Source organism: Psittacula echo, assembly GCF_963264785.1.
Source record: "Psittacula echo genome assembly, chromosome: 1".
Taxonomy (NCBI): Eukaryota; Metazoa; Chordata; class Aves; order Psittaciformes; family Psittacidae; genus Psittacula; species Psittacula echo.
This window is the reverse complement of record NC_137735.1, coordinates 64,023,029-64,046,807: the sequence shown is the minus strand read 5'-3', so window position 1 is coordinate 64,046,807 and position 23,779 is coordinate 64,023,029. Positions and strand designations below refer to the sequence as shown.

At 35.6% G+C, this 23,779-nt stretch overlaps 1 protein-coding gene across 4 annotated transcripts in view; it reads right to left on the bottom strand.

Moving 5' to 3' along the window:
* Window positions 1-23,779, bottom strand: part of LRBA (LPS responsive beige-like anchor protein) — a gene marked incomplete at its 5' end in the record, with an annotated part of 401,371 nt that overhangs the window by 333,585 nt on the left and 44,007 nt on the right. For 3 of the 4 annotated variants that reach the window (XM_080629345.1, XM_080629347.1, XM_080629346.1), the window contains 18 exons: window positions 697-889; window positions 1,132-1,255; window positions 2,952-3,033; window positions 3,591-3,699; window positions 4,524-4,616; window positions 7,777-7,874; window positions 9,668-9,730; window positions 11,355-11,434; window positions 13,391-13,559; window positions 14,567-14,719; window positions 14,828-14,936; window positions 16,110-16,243; window positions 16,947-17,144; window positions 17,997-18,143; window positions 18,455-18,574; window positions 19,717-19,843; window positions 19,948-20,069; window positions 23,159-23,254. In XM_080629345.1, coding sequence (XP_080485471.1) covers window positions 697-889; window positions 1,132-1,255; window positions 2,952-3,033; window positions 3,591-3,699; window positions 4,524-4,616; window positions 7,777-7,874; window positions 9,668-9,730; window positions 11,355-11,434; window positions 13,391-13,559; window positions 14,567-14,719; window positions 14,828-14,936; window positions 16,110-16,243; window positions 16,947-17,144; window positions 17,997-18,143; window positions 18,455-18,574; window positions 19,717-19,843; window positions 19,948-20,069; window positions 23,159-23,254 — 2,217 coding nt within the window. The remainder of the gene's footprint in view (window positions 1-696; window positions 890-1,131; window positions 1,256-2,951; window positions 3,034-3,590; window positions 3,700-4,523; window positions 4,617-7,776; window positions 7,875-9,667; window positions 9,731-11,354; window positions 11,435-13,390; window positions 13,560-14,566; window positions 14,720-14,827; window positions 14,937-16,109; window positions 16,244-16,946; window positions 17,145-17,996; window positions 18,144-18,454; window positions 18,575-19,716; window positions 19,844-19,947; window positions 20,070-23,158; window positions 23,255-23,779) is intronic. The other variant, XM_080629348.1, reaches the window with a different exon arrangement.

Here is a 23,779-nt window from a genome sequence, read left to right as displayed (position 1 = left end):
GACTGAAGAACAGCAAAGGGTAATAGTCTCATTCATACTGCAAAGGATTTGTGTTCTCACCCTGTATTCCATGACAGCCTAACAGCTGAAGCAGCTGTCTTAACTTTGATTTCTTTCCTTTTTACTGGTTTGTTTTACAGCCTTTTGATGATACTAAAAGGTATTATCTGTTTATGAATAGATACGGTGCGCCACCTTGTGTTCGTGCCCTTATTAAAAAGCAAAACCAGCACTAAAATTTTGCAGAAATGCTGGAATTTCATTATCTCATTTTTGAAAATACTGGCCATTTCCAGTATAAACTATCACAATTTATTGTAGAATCATTGAATGGTTTGGGTTGAAAGGAACCTTAAAGATCATCTAGTTCCAACTCCCTGCCACTGGGTTCTACTAGTTTAAAGCCAATTGTTAAAATACATCAGCTGTAGAAAACTTGTACTTCAAACGTAAGGAAAAAAGCTCCCTTCTAATTTACATATTTTCAACCCCAAGCAACAACAAAAAATATTTGTGTTCAAAGAATAAAATTAACATTTACTTGTCAAATATTTGAAAGTTAAGTCCAATAACAAACATAAACACTGGGCTTTTATTTAAGTATCGACCATCACTTCAAGACTATCTTATTGTATGTTACAGCACTTCAAGGTTCTAAATCTAAATCAGAATTTCACAACTATTTCAAACACTCACCTTTGAATGCGTGATCGACAGTGTATCCACCCAAACACGCCAGCCACCCCACTCATACTTGATTGCATGGTAGAGCAAAATTCGAAATATGGTGTACACCATCTCAGTTATCTTCTGTTCCTCAGAAGTCTTTGGATTAAAACAGCAAAGGGAAAGCATCCACTCCTGCCAGACGGAGCACTGCAACAAACTCCTGCAAAACACACACACGCTGTTTAATCAAATTTCAAAATCTATCTTAGAAATATACTTCTGCTAAGTCAGGAATTCAGCATGTTTAAAGCAATTGCTATGTGAAAACTTATCTAATTTTACATATTGAAGACTATAATACAGAATTTACTGAACAGCTGTGAAGCTGTATTTGCTTAATGAGTCTAATTTAATAGGAGACCTTGTTACTTACTTACATGTGGATACAGCAAGTTGTCTTACCTCCTATTTTCTCTGCTGTTATTAAAAAGTTTAATCATATCTGACAGAAATGCTCGCCGAACCTCCAGAGTTTCTGGACATTCTGGAGAATTACGTAGCAGGATTGCAATAACCTTCAAAATCTCTGTAAAAACAGTTCATATGCAACAAATTATTATTAAGCACAGCAAAAAAATATAGCACATCTTCCAATACTTTTTGTACAAGAAAAGTGATGTTACATAAAAAAGTTTTATGCTCAGAAAAAGCACATCTCTATTTGAGTAAAACATTTAACTAAAATCCCTTCTTCCAAGACATTTCATCAAACCTGGTCACCATTAGGGAGATTTGAAGGCCTGTGCAGCTGAAGAAAATGGAATCTAAGTTAAAATATTCTGATTTTTTTTTTTAAATTATCATGTTTAAGCAGCACAAATGTTACCACATGACAAATGAGAAGTCAACAATCTGTCAGAACCTTTTTCTAAGGAAATTCACATAACAGAATGCATTTGTTATAAAATCAATCTATGAGAAAAATATGTAGATTTTGCTCTATCTTACTAATACAGAATTTTCAAAGAATTTAAACAACTTCCATTATACCTAACAACTTCTGCTATAAAATAAAAGTCTGAGAAAGGGGACAAAACCCTCCTGATACAAAATTTCATCTCTTATGAGCATGATGTTTTCTCTGCTTTAGGAGACAATCAAAATTATGGGTATATTCTACTTTCTGAAGCACTGAGGCAGTCACTGTTCTAATTACTTTCTTTTAAAGTACACTTTGTAAATAAATGATGCTGCAATTTGAACGCAGTTGCTACGACACTTTTAGTTCACCTTGGACAATTTCTTTAAAAAGAGAAATTCCTCATCTGATAATATCAGCACTGATCTTAAAGAAGTACTTTAGAAGTAACTCTGCCTTCTAGACATAGATAAGTCCAGACTCATACCTCACACTGCAAATAATCTGTATTAACCACAGCAGTGACTGTCAACTTCAAAAATATTAAAACAAAGAAACAGAAATGTTCCTGCATCTCATGCTTCAGACAGATTTACCAGAAGGCAAACGGCATGCTGCAACCAGATTCCTTTCCTCTGTATCTGCTTTGCTTTCCTTTCTCTTCCCCAGCTTTCCACATGAAGCAAACTCACAACTATGATCTACTTTTAATGACAAAGCAACTATGAAAGTGAAAAATCTATTATTTCTCAGAAAAAATTAACTCCCAAAGCTATCATAAGTCCATTGTGTTATATACAGAGCACATTAATGATACATATAATTCAGGTGAGGAGATCAGTATTTTCGCTTAGTTCAAAAGACATCTAAAGTTTCATATCAAGATATTTCCCATAAAGTAAGCTAACCAAAACAGTGAGGAGATACATTTTTACTACTTTCCATCTAGTGTTGTCATACTGAATGTAATTTATGACGAAGGCTGTTTCCATATTTCAGGTAATTTTAGTCTGACATTACTAAATAATGCAATCAGAATTTTGCTGGAACCTTAACATGTATTAAATCAAAGAATCCTGTGCATGCAAGTCTTGAAAAACCATTTCATAACATGACTGCACAGCCAAAAAGGGTGAGTTATGAACTACATACACATTTAGACACATAAAACTTCTTTCAAAAGGCTATGGACACATACTTCCTAAATAACAACTAAATGCACATTATCTTTCTTTTAACATGAAAGACAACGTAAAACTGAGATAAGAATTAAGACTGATGGATGTCATTAATAAGCCTTCTCATGTTCTTTTTAGAGCAGACTTTTCTTATGGCAGCATTTGGAAACATGTATCATTCTTACGAGGATTTTGTATCTTCACTGTTGAATCTGGGTCAGGATGTTGTTTATGTATCACTTGAGTGCAAATCTGTTCAGTCAGAATCTAGCAAGAAAGAAGAAGATGTCATATCAATGCTCATAAAGACAGCTTACTGAAAAATAGTTGGATAACATCCTTCATACAGCACCACTGTTATTTCACCACAGTTCTAAAAATTATTCAAAAAACCTCATTTGTTGTCTTTCTTGATAATTTATTTCATTTTGTCCCTAAAATTTTACTCTGAACTACATTTTTTTTTTTCTCTTAAGCACACACTGTTATTTTAAATACACTGGAAAAGAAACCTCAATCTAACCAGAACAATCATCATAAGGCAAGATCATTGCTATAATAAAATTCTACATATATATGAGTGTCTGCTTGAGACACTCAGGTTACTCATTATCTCGAGCTGTTCATAATGAGCATAACCAAGTTAAGGGAGGGCTGGATCTCAAGTAGTCAGCTTTGGAAAAAAAGAAAAAAGCAGCGCTCAGCAGCATCACACTAAGGTTTAATGTCATCTGGAACATATCAGCACAAATATGTAAGCAATTTTCTAACAATGTCTTACAAGTAATTAGGAAGATTGGATCCTAACTACAGTATATTACTACCTCAAATAGGACATTGTATGTGGTCATGGTGATTAAACTTGTTTGAAGCATCAGCCTCTCAGCCAACAAAGAGAACAATCCATGTCCAAGCATGACTTCAGCTTTTCTCCTAAAATAGCACAGGAAGATAAAATAAACTTATGTGTTCAACTTGCTTTAGGGGAAAAAAGTTTAAGAAGTTTGCCTCAAGAAATATGAAATTACAAAAACCATCTTTTTCTTTTTTGCTCTCCAGGTCTTTCACTTTTGGTTAAGAAAAAGGGTAAGGATTCAAATTCTGAAAAAACAAGTCATCCCCAAAGTCAGACAGGAGACAGCTAGCTTTCATCCATAAATGAGGTCCACCCAGCCTGGGCCCTAACAGCTGAAATACACCCTTAGGAATTTCTTGGTAACTACTATGGAAAGGGCACCTTTGTCCTCATTTCATTCAAAAATATAACCATGGACAGCGATCTCAGTAGTTATCCACTACTGTAGGCAGCTAGAGACATACTAAATCTAGTTCTAAGTAAGTAACGCAGGGTCCAAATCTTACCAGTCTAACTCCTGCTACCAATTTCAGCAGAATTATCGAAAAAGACCATTTTAAAAAACAGACAGCCATACCACAACAAACTATTAAATGACCTTGGTTAGGAAGTGATAATGCCTGGACACAAGTTGCCAATAACAAGCAATTCCACCATATCAGAAATGTATTAATGACAAACAAATTGAAGAGTACTTGAAGAACAGTAGCTTCAATTCAATGAAGCATATTTAGTGATTAACCTCCAATACGGCTTTTTTTACTTTACATACAAACATGCATGTATATATACACACCGAATAACATATACACAAAACAATGTATGTCACATATGTGTCACAACCTACCTTTTTTCCTTCTGGTTTGGGGGGGGTTGTTTCAGGACCTAAACCAGTACTTACTTTGGAGCCAGATGCTTTAGGAAATATCCCATCACTTTTAGAGCTTGCACCCTGATGCCTTCACTTTGTGATGCTAAAAGCTTGTAGACAACCCTAAATGGAGAGAACACAAGGCTTCCTAAAATAATTGAAATACACAGCAATTTTTGGAAAGACAAATTAACTCGGTTAACTGCAAATAAATTTGTATCTGATCCTGCTTTAAAAGAATTATTAACACTATAAAAACCAGAATGACATTTCTGTTAAAGTCACAATAGTTTGTGATTTCTCATTTTATAATTACATATAGAGATTTTTAGTCAAATTTAAATTCCTCCCAAATATCAATACATAAAACATGCTATGAAAGGCTGCTACAATCCCTATATTGAGAACTGTTTTAATCTGATATTTTATCCAGAAAACTAAGTGTTGTTTTGGTATAAATGTGGCTGGATAGAAATTGCCATGTATGGAGTGGGATTTATTACTAGCACTAATATTTGACATCTGCACACACTGTTGCTCCCGCAGAAGGGAGAGAGGAAGACACCAAGTCAGACAGCATTCTTTTCATTTCACCTCCATTGGTTTCTGCTCTTCACCTCCTTATAATTGTGCTCTACACCCCGTTATGATTCTCCACTAAGAAGGTTTAAAATAAAGCTGAAGAGAGCAACGGGCATGTCTGTAGCAAAGTACTAGATTTGACTAGCTGAATATTCTTGCTGAAGTTTTACCAAGAAAGAAAATGGGTGTAACCAACACAGCAAGGAAAGTGTCAATGTAACTGATAAAAGTCTAGTAAATTAATAAACAATTGAAAGTACAGTCTTACAGTGGGAAGTGTCCAGTAATTTTAAATGTATTTTACATTACCAATTCAATCTGCAACACTGCACAGATCTCATCATGTGTATCCATGCCTGCTGCTCCCCAGAGTAAAATCACACTAGTATTTAATCTTAGCTCCTCAAAAGTTTATTTGCATTTATTCTTTCATTAAATATAGCTTATTTATACAGTGAAAAATTCTTAACATTGGCCTCCTGTCAATGGGAAAAATAACAAATGGAAGTTTCTGATCCTTGTTAATCTCCCATAAAAAATAAGACATCAAAATGTATTCATCAATTGCATCTAATTTCACTCATTGCTTACTTTTTAGACATTAAGGTGCTTATGACCATGTCACTATGTGATTTTAGTTGGGCAATGGTTCACAGTATTGGACAGACCTTTGAATTTGTGAAATAAAATTTAGCTTATACCTAATGCAGACTACTAAGCTCTCTCTGGAAAAAAAAAAATAATTTCCTAATGCTCCATGAAATGAAGCTGGAACTTCACAGAAGGCACGATGCTCAGCCTTTACTGTGAATATTTGCTGAGAAAAATTTTTAAGAAATTTATATCACTTTATTAGGGTTAAAAAAAAAAAAAAGTAAAAATCTAATTTCAGTTATTATTGAACCTTTAAAAAATATCCCATGTTACAATAGCACATTTTAGATCAGCCAACTGTAAAGAGTTCAGAGGACTCACTTAAGTTTTTAGTCCTTATCTATACATAATTGAGTATTCCTCACTAGTTATAGTCTCCTTCATTTTTAAATACCTAAAAACGTTACTTACCTAAACTAAGAAAAAACCAAAACCAAAATCAAAACAGTTCTATACTACAATTAAAGTGAAAACGTAGAAGTGATTAAAACACAGTTATCTGTAACAAATAACTTATCTTAGAGAAAGCCACAGCAACTAAATAATCAAACAAATGAGCAAGCCCATGTTACAATGTTCATCCAAGCAATATAATCCATTTTACTGCTTGTCTTAACAGAACAGCATGAAAGTTACCTAACTGCACAGAGAAAAAAAAATATTTCCTTCCCCTTATTATTTCTTTAGTAGATTTGTTACTTCTTAAATTTAAATTATTAAAAAACTCCAAATATTTACAAAGCTTTGTAAAATTATTTTTAAATTTCAAGAATATGGTGTTTTACTTGCAAAAAGTAGATATATCGATACGAATACAAACAACCTGTTAAGAGACTGGAGACAATACAGGAGCAAAAAATTTAAGAAGACAGTAAAACAAAGTGATTTCTCGCTCTGGACCCACTATTCATACTGACTTGCCCATATACTAGTTAATAAAAAAAGAAAGTGTCTACTGCGAGTTGTTAAATAAAAACAAACATATTGCATTGGAGACTCGACATGACATGCAAATACTGTATTATTTAGAGGTTTTATTAGTTTCCCATAGCAAAATACATTACCATACAAATGAAGTCAAAGCTGAAGAAAATAGGTAAAAAAAGTCAGCCTAACACTAAAAAGGGAGAAAACAATTATGAACGGGCCTGAATGTCGTCTCTTGAGAAAGGACAACTGAAAAAAATATATGTATAAATAGGGGTTAACCAATAGGTGCAATAAAATGTATGAAATGAGACTCTGCCTTTACACAGCAAGAGAATTACTACTCCATATACCCTTCTAGGAATAGTTCTTACATTTGTTTGCCTGTTCCAATTCCTCCCCCACTATGTCCAGGCATGTTCATTTTAGATTAGAAAAGTCCCATAATTTGACCACCCTCTGAGAGCCACAACACAAAATCAGAGTCATAACTCCTTTTTCCAGCAGATCTTCTCTTGCGCTTTTACTGATACTAGAACTTGCAGCTTTCCCTACTTTTCTCTCACAGTGATGTTAAACCATACTTCTCTGTTTGTTAGCAAAAAGAGACTGGGAACAATCCATACCACAAAGCGCTACCTTTAAACAAAAGATTTCTTCTGCAAAATGCCAATAATGCTTTACATGTAAAAAAAGGGGGGGAGAAGGGAGAAATAAAGAAAATCAGAAGAAATCTGAACCAATTTTTGTCAGCCCACTTTCAGTTCTAAAACATATGCAAGAATGGGAGGCTAAGGACTAAGCACTAGTAGACGAAGACTTAACATTAATGCATAGACTAACTCAAATTGATCACTACCTGCTTAAGTGTGACTGACAGCTTGGAAACATTAAAAAAAAAAAAAAAAAAAAACCTCATTGATAATAAATCCAACATCACCTCTTGTCGAAAGAACACCTGCACACAAATATCTCCTGGACAAAAAATCGCAAAGATGAGCAGTCTAACACTGCAACACATACACTGACAAGGACTTTTTAGATTTCATGGGAATTCAAGAAAGCAGCAAAACAGTCAAAATACTATTTCCTTTTGCCCACTTACAAAATTAAAACTTACTGTAATCCATTCCTCTGATCAAAAGCAGGGATCATAGAACTGGGATGCTCTGACATCAGAGCAACAAGCAACTGCAAGACATCCATTAGATTGTCATCCTGTTAAATGAAAGTTACAAATTTGAATTAAAAATGCATATCGCTAGAACATTTCTTAGGCTAAAAGAACCCCTAGAAAACATTTCAAATCATCTGGAGAGTAACAGTAAACAAAGGCCCAAATCAATTAGGCCAGAATCAAAAGATGCATAGAAATGAAAGGCAAGTGCAGGAGAAAATGTTACAAAAAATCCCAAAACTTTTTTTAGAGTGAGTAGTGATACATTTGTGTTTGTGATGTAAGCCTTTGTAAGGGAATGGACTACTGGACTATGTTACTTCATTCCACACACATACTCATCTGTCTGCATGTATATTTCCTGTTCTTTTACTACACAGGAGCAGCACAGGAACCGCTGCATGCTTTCAGGGGCACAAGGTGGTGTTTAATGCAAAATCTCTTCTAATAAATGTCCACCCAAAGAAAAAAAATACCATCACCTGCCACAGACAACATTTAAAACGGGTAATTCAAGCTGCACACTAAAGCCTTCCATACTATTTGTCTAAAGCACTCTAAGCTACCACTTATTAATTTGTCCCAAGTTAATTATAACTAAAAATCACCTATGGAGTAGGAATGCAACTGTCTTTTCCCATTCTTTGTGGTATTGAAATGAAAGCTTATTTAAAGGGAAAAAAAAAAAAAAAAAAAGCAAAACAAAATACACTACCATTTCTAACAATTTGAACAAAAATAGTCTGATTCTTTCTCTATTAGAAAACCAGTTTTACACCCCCCGAACAACGGTATTCAACTTATATTATCAGCTTACATTATAGGTGCAATCACTGATGAATGAGCTCTATGAGAAGGCTGAATTTTACTCTTATTTGTTGATGTTTTTCAGAACTCACAAACCTGTGGGATTCAGACTTCACGGATCTTTTAGACCTGACCACGCAAACTCCTAGGATTGTTAAAATATCACCTCCTCATCTGAAGGCTACACAAAGCTTATGCTACTTTGGTCTACTCATACACATTACCAAGATTCTTATTTTTTATGTCGCCATATGAAACAGAATGATTTAAATTGCTTGTCCATGGTACTACCAAGTAGTAGTAACCAGCACAGAGAATAAAAGGAAAATATAGGTGGTAAATAGAAGAAGAAAAAAAAAATCCATACTGCTTGAAATGAAGTTCAATTAATTCCTTATTTTACCCATTTCAAGCACCCTTACAGAGATGAGATCAGTTAGATTTATGTCCCCATTTCCCTTGTCTTTGATGTTGCATCTGGCATAAAGTGCCTTTTCCTGGTGCTAAAATATGAAGATGCAGATGTATCAGTGGTAACCAACGTTTTCTCCCAATTAAGTTTATATACTTCTCTTAGATGCCATTAACATACATCTTTATTTTTTTAATGCATGTTTTCAATTTTATTGCTTTATTTAAGAAGCAAAATAAAAAGGAGAGAAAAACAAAACAAAAAATATTACTTAGGCAGCTTAAAACAAGGTTTGGTCTTTTTTTTTTTTTTTAAGTCAGTCTCACCATCTGTTTTTCTGCTTGGTAAATCAGTTTGCAGAACAACATAAGAAAGCATTTTGACTTACTGGCTTAATGAACTTCAATTTAACGTTGAACATAGTGCTTAAATCACTGCAGGAATATTGGCAATCCAGCACACTACGCTAGAGTTGAACAATGTTTACTACTTCCTCTGCAGAGCCATCTTGTGGCATAAAGAAGGTAATATTTGAAAATATTTCACTATTTGGTGGTCACAAACAGTAGTAGCATTACACTGCTCCCCCCACACACACCCCAAATTAAAAATTACCTCATGTATAGTGAGCAGATAATTGAGGATCGCCTGCAATTCATCTTCTTTTATTCCATAGTCCTTTAAAAAAAAACAAAAAAAAAAAACCCAAAAAAATCAGGTTACTAACAATCATTCTTCAAGCACAAAAGTACTGCTTCCAAAACAGCATTATTACAAGCAATGGTTACATACAGAGCAAGTCCAACAAGACAAATTTGTTTTCACTTGGTACCATAATAGCTTCATAGATAGAAAGCAGCTTTTTCCCTACCCAAAATATATCTGCTGATTATAAAAGTGCTTTAAGACAACTCCAATACAGGCATAAAAATAAGCTAGATACTAATACAGTACATGAAATTGTTAGATTAACACATTAATTGATAAAGACAATTTCAATGACAGCTTCCTATTAATACAAGAATGACATTAAGGTGGCAAAGAGGATTCAAAAGTAGACCTGGGTGTTTAATTATAAGCTTGTTAGGCATGCCTACAGCTGAGTTTGCTTCTTATTTTCCACTACAGAATCCTATCTTCAGTTGCTATCAACTTTAGAAAGTTGACAGAAATTTAAATCATTTATGGCATCTATGTCAAAAACATGCCTTGAGGTCTTTTTGATGAAAATATAATAAAAACAGTTTCTAAGAGGATGAGGGTAGGGAAAAGCAGGCTTCTTCATTTCTAGGGCTTTTGGGGGTTTTTTTGAAAATCTCTCATTTCCCAAAAATATTTTGCACTACTGTACAAATAGAAAATTTGCAGAATAATCAACCTTTCATGATGGGCTTTTTACTGTCCTTGTGAAACTCTATCCAAAACCATCCAAGTTGAAAATCTTTGACAAATTAAAAAAAAAAAAAATTAAAAAAGATTAAGCTAACACTTAATGAAAGTCTTTTAGAGTTTGATGGCTAAATTGTCCCTGATTTTTTAAATTGGACGCTCTGCAATTGAAGTAAGAGTACAAGAGTCAACAGCAGAACTTTTCTGGTAGTTACTACTCCACAGTAACTGCTGGGGCTAAGGGTAGGAGCATGGATAGCACACTAGTCCCTTAGGCAACACAGGGAAGAGTGGAAAAGGGAGCCAGATTCAAACATGGAGAAGTCAGCCTACAAAACAAGAGATGAAGGGAGGTCTAAGCTTACAATAGGAAAGGGTTAAGAAGAGTCTGTAAGTAGTAGAACTGCTGAATCTCAATATTCCTCTAGCAGTTGTGAAACTTATTGAGAGTGTCTTTCTTATCCTCCCCTGTTCCACTTGCCCACAGCATTTAATGTCAAAGTTTGCTCTTAAATCTAAGCATTTTTGATGCAGGTGATATTGTTCTTGTCCAGAGGAAAAAAAAAAGAAAAAAAAAAAAGAAAACCTAAATAAACAAACAACAAAAAACACACAAAAAAAACCCACAAAAAAAAACTCACAATGAAACAAAATACTTATTTTCCCAGCAGTAAACATTTCTAAGTTCCTGATTTAACTGCTTCACTTTAAATAAAAACACCTTAAAAGGAGGAAAAACGCATCTTTAGCACTGCTGTCTGTGGCAAGACCCAAAACAAAAAGATGAACTTTACATGGTATTTCTATTTAATTTGTTTACAAAATTCAATATTCTTAGAAAAAAGCTATATTTAAGAGCATTTCTTTACAAAAGGAAACTTAGATATTTTATCATGATTTAAAGTTATCCTACCTTCATCACTAGCTGTTTAATGAACATCAGCAAGAATGCTCGCAGAGATAAAATCTCTTTTTGAGTAGGCCGTGGCCCCTCTACAAAAGAAGGAAAGTAGATAAATGAAATACAAATAAACAGTTCTTATTTGACTAGTATGCATTTTCACAAAAAGAAAAGTAAAATGCATTTCCGGATGAAGAGGGCACAATTGTAAGTAAAGTTATCTTTCCCCACTACAAAACAGTAATGCATTTCTTCACTGCTTACTAGCAAAATGACCAACCAGTGAGGTTCTACTAAAGCTTTTATTAAATAGTTTTATAAACCCCTCTAAATTCTTTTCATTATTTTAACACTTCCTTGCAGTGCCTATGAACCAACTTCATGCAAGGAATAAAATTGACATGAGAACTTTATGTCAGAATTTCCAGATTTCAAATTTCTGCAGTTTACAATTGTTTTTAAAGTTCTGCTAAAGCTCAAAGGAAGAACTACACGCCATTATTACACACTGGCTATATACACAACAACAATCTATCTTAAAATGCCATGACTTTATTTGTTAACTCAAAGTCAAAAGGACTTGCTTCTGCCATTCCTGAGTGAAACAGACTTTCACAGGAACATTTTAAATGCTGAAACACTGAGTAATTCCCTAGAGAGGCAAGGTTAACAAAACAGGTGGAATGAAATGTCAAAGCCAAGTAAAAGCTTTCATATAGAAAGCAAATGAGCTGTTGCAAATACATTTCTGAGGACAATTTTTATGTTTGCTCTTAAGTTCATGGTTCTTATGGTCTTAATCATCATTGAAAAGCAAATCAACTAGCAAAAGTAAGTGATCATACAGTCTGCTTTTACACAGTATAGGCCCACAGGCATATTTAAGAACTGTTATTTTCAATACAGACCAGCCTAGTCAAAATAAGCCATTAAACTGTATTAGTAAGACTATCCTACACATATTCTTGCCTCAGGCTCAATAAATTAGTTCAGAAACTAATAAAATAAATCCATGTCTTCGCTAAAAATAAAGGAGAAAACACACGTGTTGCTCCTTACAGAATGCAAAATACAGCAGAACAATCTTTGCAATCCTCAAACAGGAACGGTTGGGCATTTTGGGAAGGGGGCAGCAGGAAGTCAGACACAGCTAAGGAGTTCTCATTCCCAGTACATCTAGCTCTCTTTCATCACCTGCTGCTTTCTCTGAAATTCCAGAGCCCTTCTTCATTGCCGGAATGAGTAGAGATCTAAGTTATTCCCCCTTTGCCAAGGCTGTCTGCCCAAACCCATAAACCACAAAACTACAATTAGAAGAGTTGTAAAGTCATACTTCCAAACAGCATTAATTCCCTTATCTGTGCCAGTTCCACCCACATGTGTTTATGTTATGCTGGAACACATTTCACTTCTAGTTCCTTTTAGAGTATTGGAATTCTTAGTCAAGCAGCTACTCCCTTTGCTTCTTTCTTAGAACCAGTACTCTTGTCCTATGTTCTGTGCCAATGACAAGTACTAAACACCTGTTCTAAGTTTCTCATTACTTCTTTCACCATGAGCTCCCTGTCTGGATTAAGCACGTTTATTAAGCAGTTTTCCAACAAGTTCAGATCCCTACACCTGTCATATAAACCCAGTATATGCTTGCTTTCAGCTATCCTGCTATCATCAACAGATATTAAAAGCAATTAAAGACTGTCCAGTATTTGAACAAGCTCTGTAAAGAGACCACATTCTCAGGCACAACTCTACACTTCCCAAACCCTATCAGTTCTGTACCAGTTCTATCTAGTATTAATACACATAGGTCTTTGATGACAGGGGATATCGCTGCTGAAGAAAGTTTCCATTAGACTAGGAAAAGAAGCTTTTAAAAAAAAAAAAACAACCAACCCTGTGGACAAAAGCACAGTGCTTGGACTGTTACAATGAACCCACCCCATTAAAATAAAATTCTTTTTGGAACAGTTAGGGTTCTGTTCTATATACTGTATACAACATTTTCTTTAAAACAAACATCGCTTGTGAGATTAGAAATGAATACATACCTATGCCTTTGGGAGTTATACCACTGCGATCCTGGGGATTCACTACCCAGTAATAATACTTTAGGGTATGCATGACCAGAAGAACTGTCCCAACTCGCCGGACTGCACCGTATATGTTAACAGTGCCAATGAACTCAGTAGACAGGTAAGTGTACAGGATCAGCTGAACCTGCAACACCCAATCAGGAGATTGAAAATCATTACATCAAAAATGCACCATATCAGACAACTGCATTCTTGAATTTCATCTATTAAAATGTCTTAAAGAAATACATTTTCGCTACATAGCTCAATCACAAAGCTCTTAAAACCTTTGCAAACTGATAAAAACTTTCATTTTCTTTCTAGAGTGCTGTTGGTTTTTTAAGCTGGTCCACACTCATAGGAGCAAGAAAGCATGGTATTCACACAATCGCGAATGGCTGAGATTGGAAGGCATCTCTGGAGATCATCTAGTGCAACCTCCCTGTTAAGAATAGGGTCACACAGGAAGTGTTATACTAAGTGCATATTTATTATAGGCTCAAGTATTCATTACAGGCTTGATTATTTACATATATTTCCATTTTTCTTCTGAGAAATAATGACTTGAATAATGCTTAAAATTTAATTTAGCTGCAGCAAATAAATGTTTTACAATGACTTCAACAGTAGCACTGTTACTGCTGTCTCAGTTTTGGAAATGGTAAACAAACCCTTATGGATGGGATCAGAAAAATCTGTCAAAAGGTTTCAGGTTGAAGCAACTGGTGAGTTTCCATCAAAACTGTTCACTCTCGGAGAACACAGATTCACCAAAGCAAAAATACTCTGCAGCGCACACATCAATCTAAATGAAGACTTCAAATCTGAAACCCAGGATAATTTATTGATGGGTTTTTTGCTAACTAACCCAGCCAAAATTCCTTTTCAGTCTACAACACTGGCTGGGTCAAGGACTCCAGAAGTCACTCCCAACTCTGCTCTGGAGAATACTGCAGGTTTCCAAAGTCTAAAACCTTGGGAGTCTGCAAAACTGGACAGGTACATGCCGAAAAGCAGAGTCCGAAAACAGTTCCTGTACGACATCTGCTGAGGAGCCAGGACCTATAATGCTTGGAGAGTCCAAGCTTATTCTCAACACTCCCAAATAGCTACATCCCAAGATATTTCATATATAAGGATAAGCAATTTTACCTGTGCTGGAATATGAATCCATATTGCAGGATTAAGGAGAATATGATCACACAGCTGCTTCAGCAAGGGCACCCCATTGTGCAAGTTGCTCAGGTATTTTGAAAAGGCAAGGCAAAGATCTAGTACAGCTCGGGTAACATGGGCTTTGGAAGACTGTAAAAGAAGATGTGCTTAAGGAAGAGCCCTGCAACAGTCTAGGAAAAATATTTCTCTCAAAAAAATTCAACAACAATGTAAAACATGAAGAAAAAATTTCTCTACCTTTTCTAAGCTATAACCTATCACAAGGAAGCCCTTACAGGAAAGCATCTGTTCTTGCATAGCAATTGAGTTCTTCAACAACTCCATGATGAAAGCCAATAATGTAGAACTGAAAAACATAACGTTTTAGTAAAGAAAAATGTTTTAAAGAGTTACAATGAGACAGAAAGTATTTCCAAATTAACACTTTCATCACACAGTCCAGGGATACATTTAATGTGTTATATAAATGCTCAGATGAGGATTTTTAAAACAAAAAGCAAGACTACACGTTGAAAGCTCCATCTTCTTGCTTTTAATTAATGCACTTCTAACATAATTCTGGATTCTGATACAACCGTGCAATAGCAAAATTCTTCTAAAAATACATTCTTGCAAAAAGGCAACAGTTAAGCGTGTCCTCTCTGCTTTGTATTTCATTTGTAAAATTTGGCAAGATCAGTAACAAAAGCCATTCCACTTCCCACTGCTTTCAAACAAGCAGATACTGGAAATATTTTTCTAAACATAGCTTTAGTATTGATTCAAGTTAATTCAATTCTGTGCTGCTGCCAGAAGGAATGTTTGTGCCCTCCACCACCCCCCAGTGGCTACAAATCAAGACCCTGACCAGCTGAAAACCCCTCTGATTCAGTTCCCAGCTGAATCCGATCTCTGATTCATCACATAATGCCCAAGTCTGAGCCAGTTCAGGAGAGGCCCAGGAATGCACAAATGGGCTGAAGGAACATTGTGACCACCCCTTCATAGCAGCAATATGGATGTAGATCATCTTTAAACAGTCATGAAACTGTTTTGCAATGAAACAGAGAAAACTACACCAGAATTCTAAAAAGCAAACACTTTGCTATTAATACTACTCTTTAACTTAGGAGGCTGCACCAGTTTCTGTGTATGGATGTTCCAAAGTTGGACTGAGCTGAAAGAGAAAAAGCCTGGCAGCAACACTGAGTAATAGTTATCTTCCAAAAAAGTCTGAAGGCTTCCCCAGTACATTTTCTCCAGGACAGGAGTGAGCTCAAGAGAACTGTCTGTAATTCTGTTACACAAAAAAGCTCTGAAGTAGAAAATATGCATACATATTTTTTATTCTGTGTGAACTTTCAAAGAAAATTTGGTACAAATAAGCACATCACTTTGAGGTCCTGCCTGTAACAAGGCCACCTTCTTGTTGCTAGACATAACTCATTGCACAAGACAATTAAAACTACTACACCACTTAATAAAGCAAGAGGTAATTTTCTTAAACAAAGAACAGAACACAGTAAGTACATGCACTCACCAAACAGTTGTGTCAATGTGGTCCGATGAGTATTGCCTATAGTCTAACTGTGCAAAGAGAGGGAAAAGTACCTGCACTCCTCCAATGGAGTGCAGGGCACTTTGGATAGAATGTGTTAAGACTGCTTTCACATCCTGACAAAGAAGAATTAAGAAATATTGAAATCTCCTTCAGAAACAGCTAAAAAGTTCATTAGAAACACTTTGAAATTTCTTCAGTACAAGTCTTGTATTATTACCAAACACAAAGAAACAGCAAGTAGTAAACTGGCTGCCACAGCCAAACTAAATGCCCAGGCCAGCTGACCTATTGCTTTAGATACAGTCTACAGTGTAGACATTCAGATGAATTATACAGGAAGTACCTTTCAATTTCTATAACAAGTCTTTAGTAACAGAGAAACTGTAGAACAGAATACATGAAAAGCTTCTGAAAAAATAATAAAAAAAAAAAGATTAAGGGGTTCAAGGCATAGGGAATAAAAGGGTAGCACGACAAGAGAGCAAAGGATGGAGATAGGTAGTATCACTAGAGGAGTGAACAGATGTCAGAAATGAGGAAGAAGGATTTTTCTCTTCAAGTTAACACAGTCTTTGTAATAATTACTTTTTTTTTTTTTTTTTATGTTACAGCTTTGATAAAATCAACCTTTTTCTTAGGATTCTTGTGTGTCCATATTAATTCAGGGAACAGGGGAGGTAGCACGAGGGACAACCCCCAAAAAAACTCAAGCTATCAGCAGTTCTCTATCTTCTCCAAGTCCCTATCAAACTTGATTTTTATGATTTCAAACAGAAATCATTTGTATCCTCCAAATCTATGAAAATGTTAATATACCTGCAGCATGAGGGCATGTGGTGAATGAACAAAAATAGACGGGTTATCCTTAGGGGATGACTCTAAACATAGTTGTGCATCTGTAGCCCTTGGATTGTACATAAAAGCAATAGCACTGGATAGTTTGCCATCATACAGCAACAATTTGTGATGTTCAGCAAGGAAGAGATCACTTTCTGCCTTGAATTTGAATGTTCCCTGGATTGGGGAGCAGGGTTGAGGAAGAGAAAAAAGAAAAAAAACAGATTATACATACACACATTGAAAGTACAGTTCAGAACACAGCTATTGCCAAAAAATGACTAAAATATTGCCTCTTCAATCTAACAATATTTTGAGAAAAGTCTCTTAAGAACATTGACTCAAAGTCAATCCTACAGAAATAAAACTGCAGAATTTTTCTTTTTGACCCCTGAAGAGCGACATTGCCAAAATGGTGGGTAATGTAAAAGGAACACATTAGCTAGGAAACAGAATGAGTCAGCAATGTTCACTCAGAAGGAATAATTGAGAAGCAGACAGAATAGGAACCATCTTTTTAGCGTATGTTTGTACAGCTGCTAGCGAGTAACAGTCTTCAATTAGCACTCCTCAGGCTACGACAAAACAAACAATAAATCACTGCAACAAAACTAATCCTCAGCACTAATGTCACACATTTAAAAAAAACCTGTCTAGCACAATCATCTATAAAGCTACATTTCTAAAACAAATACATCATACATGATTTTCAGGTTTCAGCCTTAATGAAAAAGTGATTCTCCCTCTCACAACGACCAACCTGAAAATTTTGAGAAGTAAACAGGAACACAATATTTTAATTAAATAACTGAATTAAACAATTTAATTAAATAACTGAATTAATGCATACTTGTAGCCTATGAGGTGATACACAGGCTTATAGAAGAAACATGGAAGAGTTTAATAAAGAGATTATACAGTAAGAACATTTTTAGAAGGACACAGAGGTGCCACAACATTCTTAAAACCCAACATAAAGAGTCTTATCAGAATTAAACTTTGGAAACTTTACAGTCAATTCTAAGATACCTTATATCCGAGACCAAGCTGATAGATGGCAAAGATCTGAGCAGCATTGAGAGCCTCACTAAAAAGGTAAACAGATGTCATTTGTCCACAAAACACTCGATTGGCATCTGCTGTTTCTGAAGAACCCAGGAAACATTTGTCAAATGTCTGAAAATGAAACAGAACAGAGTAACAGGGTTTAATCTATGCTACACAAGCAAATTATGCAAAGAATATGCATATTTTCAGGGAATATTATTTTTACACAAAACAAGCATTTGAGCATCTCAGCAGAAAAATTCTAAGCTGAGATGTATAAAAGCAGAATCTATGCCTCTACCAAACAATTTCTAATTTAATATCAACATTTTTTAAACATGCATAAAATGGGGGAGGTTTATTAAAAAAAATGGCAAAGGATATTTACTTAATCCATCAAGATGATCAACTACAGAGATCAGTATACAGAGATCACTTACATCACTAGTGTTGACAAACCATGTTATTTCTCCATAAGATGCCAGCTCCCCATTCACATAACATCGAAGTTCACTGTTCTTCCAGCGGTTATAGATGTGCACTATAGTAACCATATACCACTAAGTGATAAGAAAACAATCAATATAACTATATAGGCACTTAAGCATGAAAGTGGGGCATAGTAGAATAAACTCAACTATTTATCTCAATTAAATTAGGATTGAAAGATTTATTTTAAGTAGAAAAGATTGAGTCGTTGGTGAGTTTTCTTACATAGCTAGGTCAAAGGATAATATGCTATTTTTTCAACAAAAGGTAGACACAGAAGCTTAAGAGATATTTATGGCATAGAACTCAAAAAATCTTCATGGCAATGCCAAACCTAATTTACACTGAAACCACTGTGTAAATAATTTCTAAGTTGGATTACTCTTAGCATGATGGACTACTGCAAATGTTGTCATTCCAAAGAGCAAGGATGGCTCCAGACTACAGACTTTCAAAGGCTGTGCATGTCAAATTATCACAAACAGAATCCATATTTACAGCAGGGGATTACTGATAAGAAATTCCTGAGGAGGCCTGTTCTCCCACAAAACCTTTACACCAGTTGCTCCAGAAACATTAGCAGAATATCTAATTTAAAAAGGAAACATTTTCAACATAGCATAATACTGCTTAATAGGCAAGCTAGCCTTGAACATCAGTGATAAAAATAAACTCATATTTTAATTATTAGATTTAAAAAGATACAAATGCAACTAAACTATTTTCTGGACAACCTGAATGAACATCAAGTATAACATTCTTTAAAGAATAAATCTGCTTTTCTCCAACATGCAAGATGACCAAACTCCTATTAATGGTCCTAGCTTGATCAGGAAAATTAGATTTGGGTTAGTAATAATGCTTTCTTATAATAAAACTGCATTTTTCCACATTGTGTGAGTAATGACATTAAGGGGAGCCTTAGCAAAACCTTTTAGGAAAAGGAGAAGAGAACGTCTAGAGGTGGGAGAAAACACGGTATAAACAGATTCATAAAACTTTTGGTAAACTGCATTTTCTAGCTCTTTCTTAAACATTTCATACATAAAATTAAAAAGAAACAAGAATTCAGAACACAAATGTGTTTTGCTCATTCCAGTGTATCTGTTCTCCTACAGAAAGATAAGCCTAATCAACAACTACAGCACTTCCTCCTAGCCTACATTTTCTAATTCATGAAACCAGTTTGAAAAATTTTATTATTTTTACTCACCTTCTGTGGCTTGAAATCAAATTTAACACAATGCTGGAAACCTTTTCCCTTTGATTTTATGGACGTTACAATCAAGCAGCCTCCGACAAAGTGAGCAGAATAACCAAGTCCTTTGTTTGTTCGGAAACTAACAAATTAGAACAAAATCAGCACATGCACAGATGGAAGCAGAAATCGTTAAACTATTAATAGAAACTGAACATCAGAAATATGGTTTTACATAATACTCACCAATATAAGTAAGGCTTATCCTTATCCACATTGATATTATTTACAGGATCCATTCTTAGCCAAGTGTGAAAAGTAAAACCATTCTGATACGGCCACTTGGCTATAGGAGGTAAGGCAATAGCCTAAAGAAAGTAAAAAGTTATTCAAGTAGAAAAATCAACATCACCATAGTGTGAGTATACAGCTTAAGATAGACACTACAAATGTATACTGATACACAGATACGAATGTGTACACTACAAAGACCTACAGTTTCTCTATACTAAAAAATCTGGCCTAACTTCTGTGCTTTTTATAATCCATTGTTAAAATAATTAATCTAAATATTTAAAAACTGGTCTTTATATCTCAAAGTAGATTATTAATAGTAAACTACAGTTCAAAAACTAAATGCTTTAGTGGAAACCTTACAGCATGAAAATTCCTTAAAATGCAAATTCAAGATGATTTGGTTTTGTGGCAACCTGACAGAATAGTCAGATTTATAAACTTAGTTTCACATAGTGTTGGTATTCAGGAAAATAATTAATTATAAAAAAGGCTAGCCACAAAATGAAAATCACATACATTTCATTTAACAGATTCTTTTCTCTCTTGAAATCTCATGTCTACCTAGCCTTCCAGTTATGACAGCTATAAACTTCCTTAAAAGAAAGGTAATACAATCTCCACCAGCCAAAATCTTCATATCAAACACTGTGTTTATGTTAGCTCAAAAGCTCTTAAGTTATATGCTGTGTCGTGGGACCCTCTGTTTCAAACAGTGGGGTTTTATTTGGTTGGAGTTCTATTAACATTACTATTAACTTTCCACTGTTTTGCTGTGCAGATTTGCAATACACGCTTCAACTAAGATTGCCATAACCACTGATCAAAGATGCTGTCCAGTTGATCAATACCAGTGAACAAAAACATCAAAGAACTCGAGTGTCGCCAGACGCCTTATTACGCTCCCATGCTCCATTCAGTTATCCTTGTCCAAACAAAATGCTATAAATCCTTCTCTATACCAGGTAACTAATCAGTCTGCATGTCTTTGAGCCCAACTTTTGGGAACTGGTGGCACTATCATTTGGTTTAACTCACAATGGATCTCGGAGCAATTATATTAAATACTTAGTTTCTATGACCTCTTAATTAAACAAAAACATAATAATATTCACCCTAAGGTTACTGAGGCATCCCAATATCACATACAGTTCAAGCATTCAACACAATTACTAGAAGTCAAATACAAAACCAGTACATGAATAGCCAGAGAGAACAAAAACATTATCTATTGCCAAGTTCTGTTGCACATGACAAACATACAAGTGCAGAATCATTTTTCTAGTAATCTGCACTTCTCAGTCTCAAATTTTCATTCCAAAAAAGAATTATGTCATCAAGTTGGTGAAATTTAATCTCAAGCCACTGAGGCAGAAAGGTAATGGGTTTATGTGAAGAAAACTGGAAACAGTCATCTGATAAATCTTATTTGCATCTTATTCTGAATTAAGCATGAAATTTTGAACATACTATTTCATCCTATGATTTTAGGAGCAAAAGTGTTGATATACTTGAATTTCTACAGAAGGTTCTGCACAGTGTTTTCCAACTACCTATTCAGTTCCTAGTTCTTTTTCAAGTGAACATCATAATTTAAAAATTAATCAGTCACCTGAACAATTATGAAAAGACTAATCATTGGTAAATTTAATCCCCTTTCAGTATTATTCAATCTATATAAGTCTACGATCCACATTTTCTCAGCAAATTCTTATAACCAATATATGTTATTCACATCATCTGCTGCAAGTATAGCCACTTCAACACTTTCTGTGGTTTCACTAAAAAAAAGTTTCCAGACTTCTCTTCAGAGATTGCCAGAAGCTTCCCCTATGTCCAACAGAGTCAATGCCAGTTGGCTCCAAGACAGACCCACTGCTGGCCAAGGCCAAGCCCAAGCCCATCACCAACGGTGGTAGTGCCTCTGGGATAATGTACGTAAGAAGGGGAAAAAGTTACTGTGCAGGAGCAATTGCAGACAGAGAGAGGAGCGAGAACACGTGCAAGCAACAGCTCTGCAAACACCAAGGTCAATGAGGAAGGAAGGGAGGAGGTGCTCCAGGTGGCAGAGCAGACTCCTCTGCAGCCTGTGGTGCAGGCCACGGTAAGGCAGGCTGTGGCTCTGTGCCTCTACATCAAGGTCCAGGGTGAAGCAGACAGATATCCACCTGCAGTCCCTAGAAGTCCCCACACCAGAGCAGGGGCATGCCCGAAGGAGGCTGTGAACCCATGGGAATTCTGCACTGGAGCAGGTTCCTGGCAGGACCTGTGGCCCACGGAGAGAGTAGCCCATGCTGGAGCAGTCTGTGAAGAACTGCCGTCTGTGGGAGGGACTCATGTTGGAGAAGTTCATGGAGGACTACCTCCAGTGGGTGGGACCCCACACTGGAGCCAGGGAACTGTGTGATGAGGAAGGCGCAGCGAAGACAGGGTACAATGAACTGACTGCAACCCCCATTCCCTATCACTCTGTGACACTTGGTGAGAGAAGGTAGAGAAATAAGGAGTGAAGTTGAGCCTGGGAAGAAAGCACGAGAGGGGTGAAGATGTTTTAAGATTTTGTTTTTATTTCTCATTACCCTACTCTGATTTGATTGGTATTAAATTAATTTCCCCAATTTGAGTCTCTTTTGCTTTTGACGGTGACAGTTGAGTGATCTCCCTGTCCCTATGCAACCTATGAGTCTTTCACTACATTTTCTCTCCCCTGTCCACATAAGAAGGGATAGCAGTAGAGCAGCTTGGTGGGCACCCGGCATCCAGCCAAGGTCAACCCACCACAAAAACACTCTCATACTGGATAATAACACAAGCACCATTCCCACAGGAACCCGGGAGCGAAAAGCAGGCAGATTCTTACTGCAGCAAAATTTACCTGAACCAGCCTAGAGAGAAAAAAAAATAAAAAGCCTCATTTATAGCTTTTCTTTTTGTAATAGTATTTGTCCTTCTATAGCAATAATGCACATTTATTATAAGCATTCTATGATTCTATGATTTATTTAGGCATATGTAGGTGTCAGGCAGAGAAAAAAAAATTCTGATTAAAGCTCTACTTCTATGACATTGATAAATGAGACAAACGAACACTACAAATGAGAATAACCAATGGCCATAAGAGAACAACAAATGAAGAAATAAGAGACTTAAAATTTCTACATACTGCAGCACTTTTTCCTGGAAAGTTGAAGAAGGCATCAGGTCCATACTTCTGAGGCATGTGTTTTAACACAGACAGTAACTTCCCAGCATGTGGTGGCTGACAAAGAGAATTACACTTGTAAATAAATAAAACACACCTATAAGAAAGAAAATACTATTCACACAAAAAACAATTTTGACAAATTTAAAAGCTTGGCACATAGTTGAGCAATACCCTAAGACACTTAGCCCTTTCAATAAACAACATTAACAAAGAATTATGGATACCTTCACACAATATCCAGTAAATGCATAAAAATACAATTAATTGTATAACTAAATTAAGGATAAATTAAATGGATAACTAAATTAAGAGGCCAGAGCTACTTTCATCCAGCATAAACTAAACTGACCCTGAATGTTGGTTCCCCCCTCGAGCTGTTCATTACCATCAGTGCTACCATTAGTGTGAATTGGCAGTGATCTAAAGAAAATTAACTGATCCAGCTGAAAACTGACTTCGGTAAAACAAATGCAAACCAATTTTCAGTTACAGCAGGTTTGGACTGTGCTGTATGAAACCTGGCCAGCACAAAGGAGATGGGAAATACCTAGCAAAAGGGAGAGGGTGGATCAGCAGAGT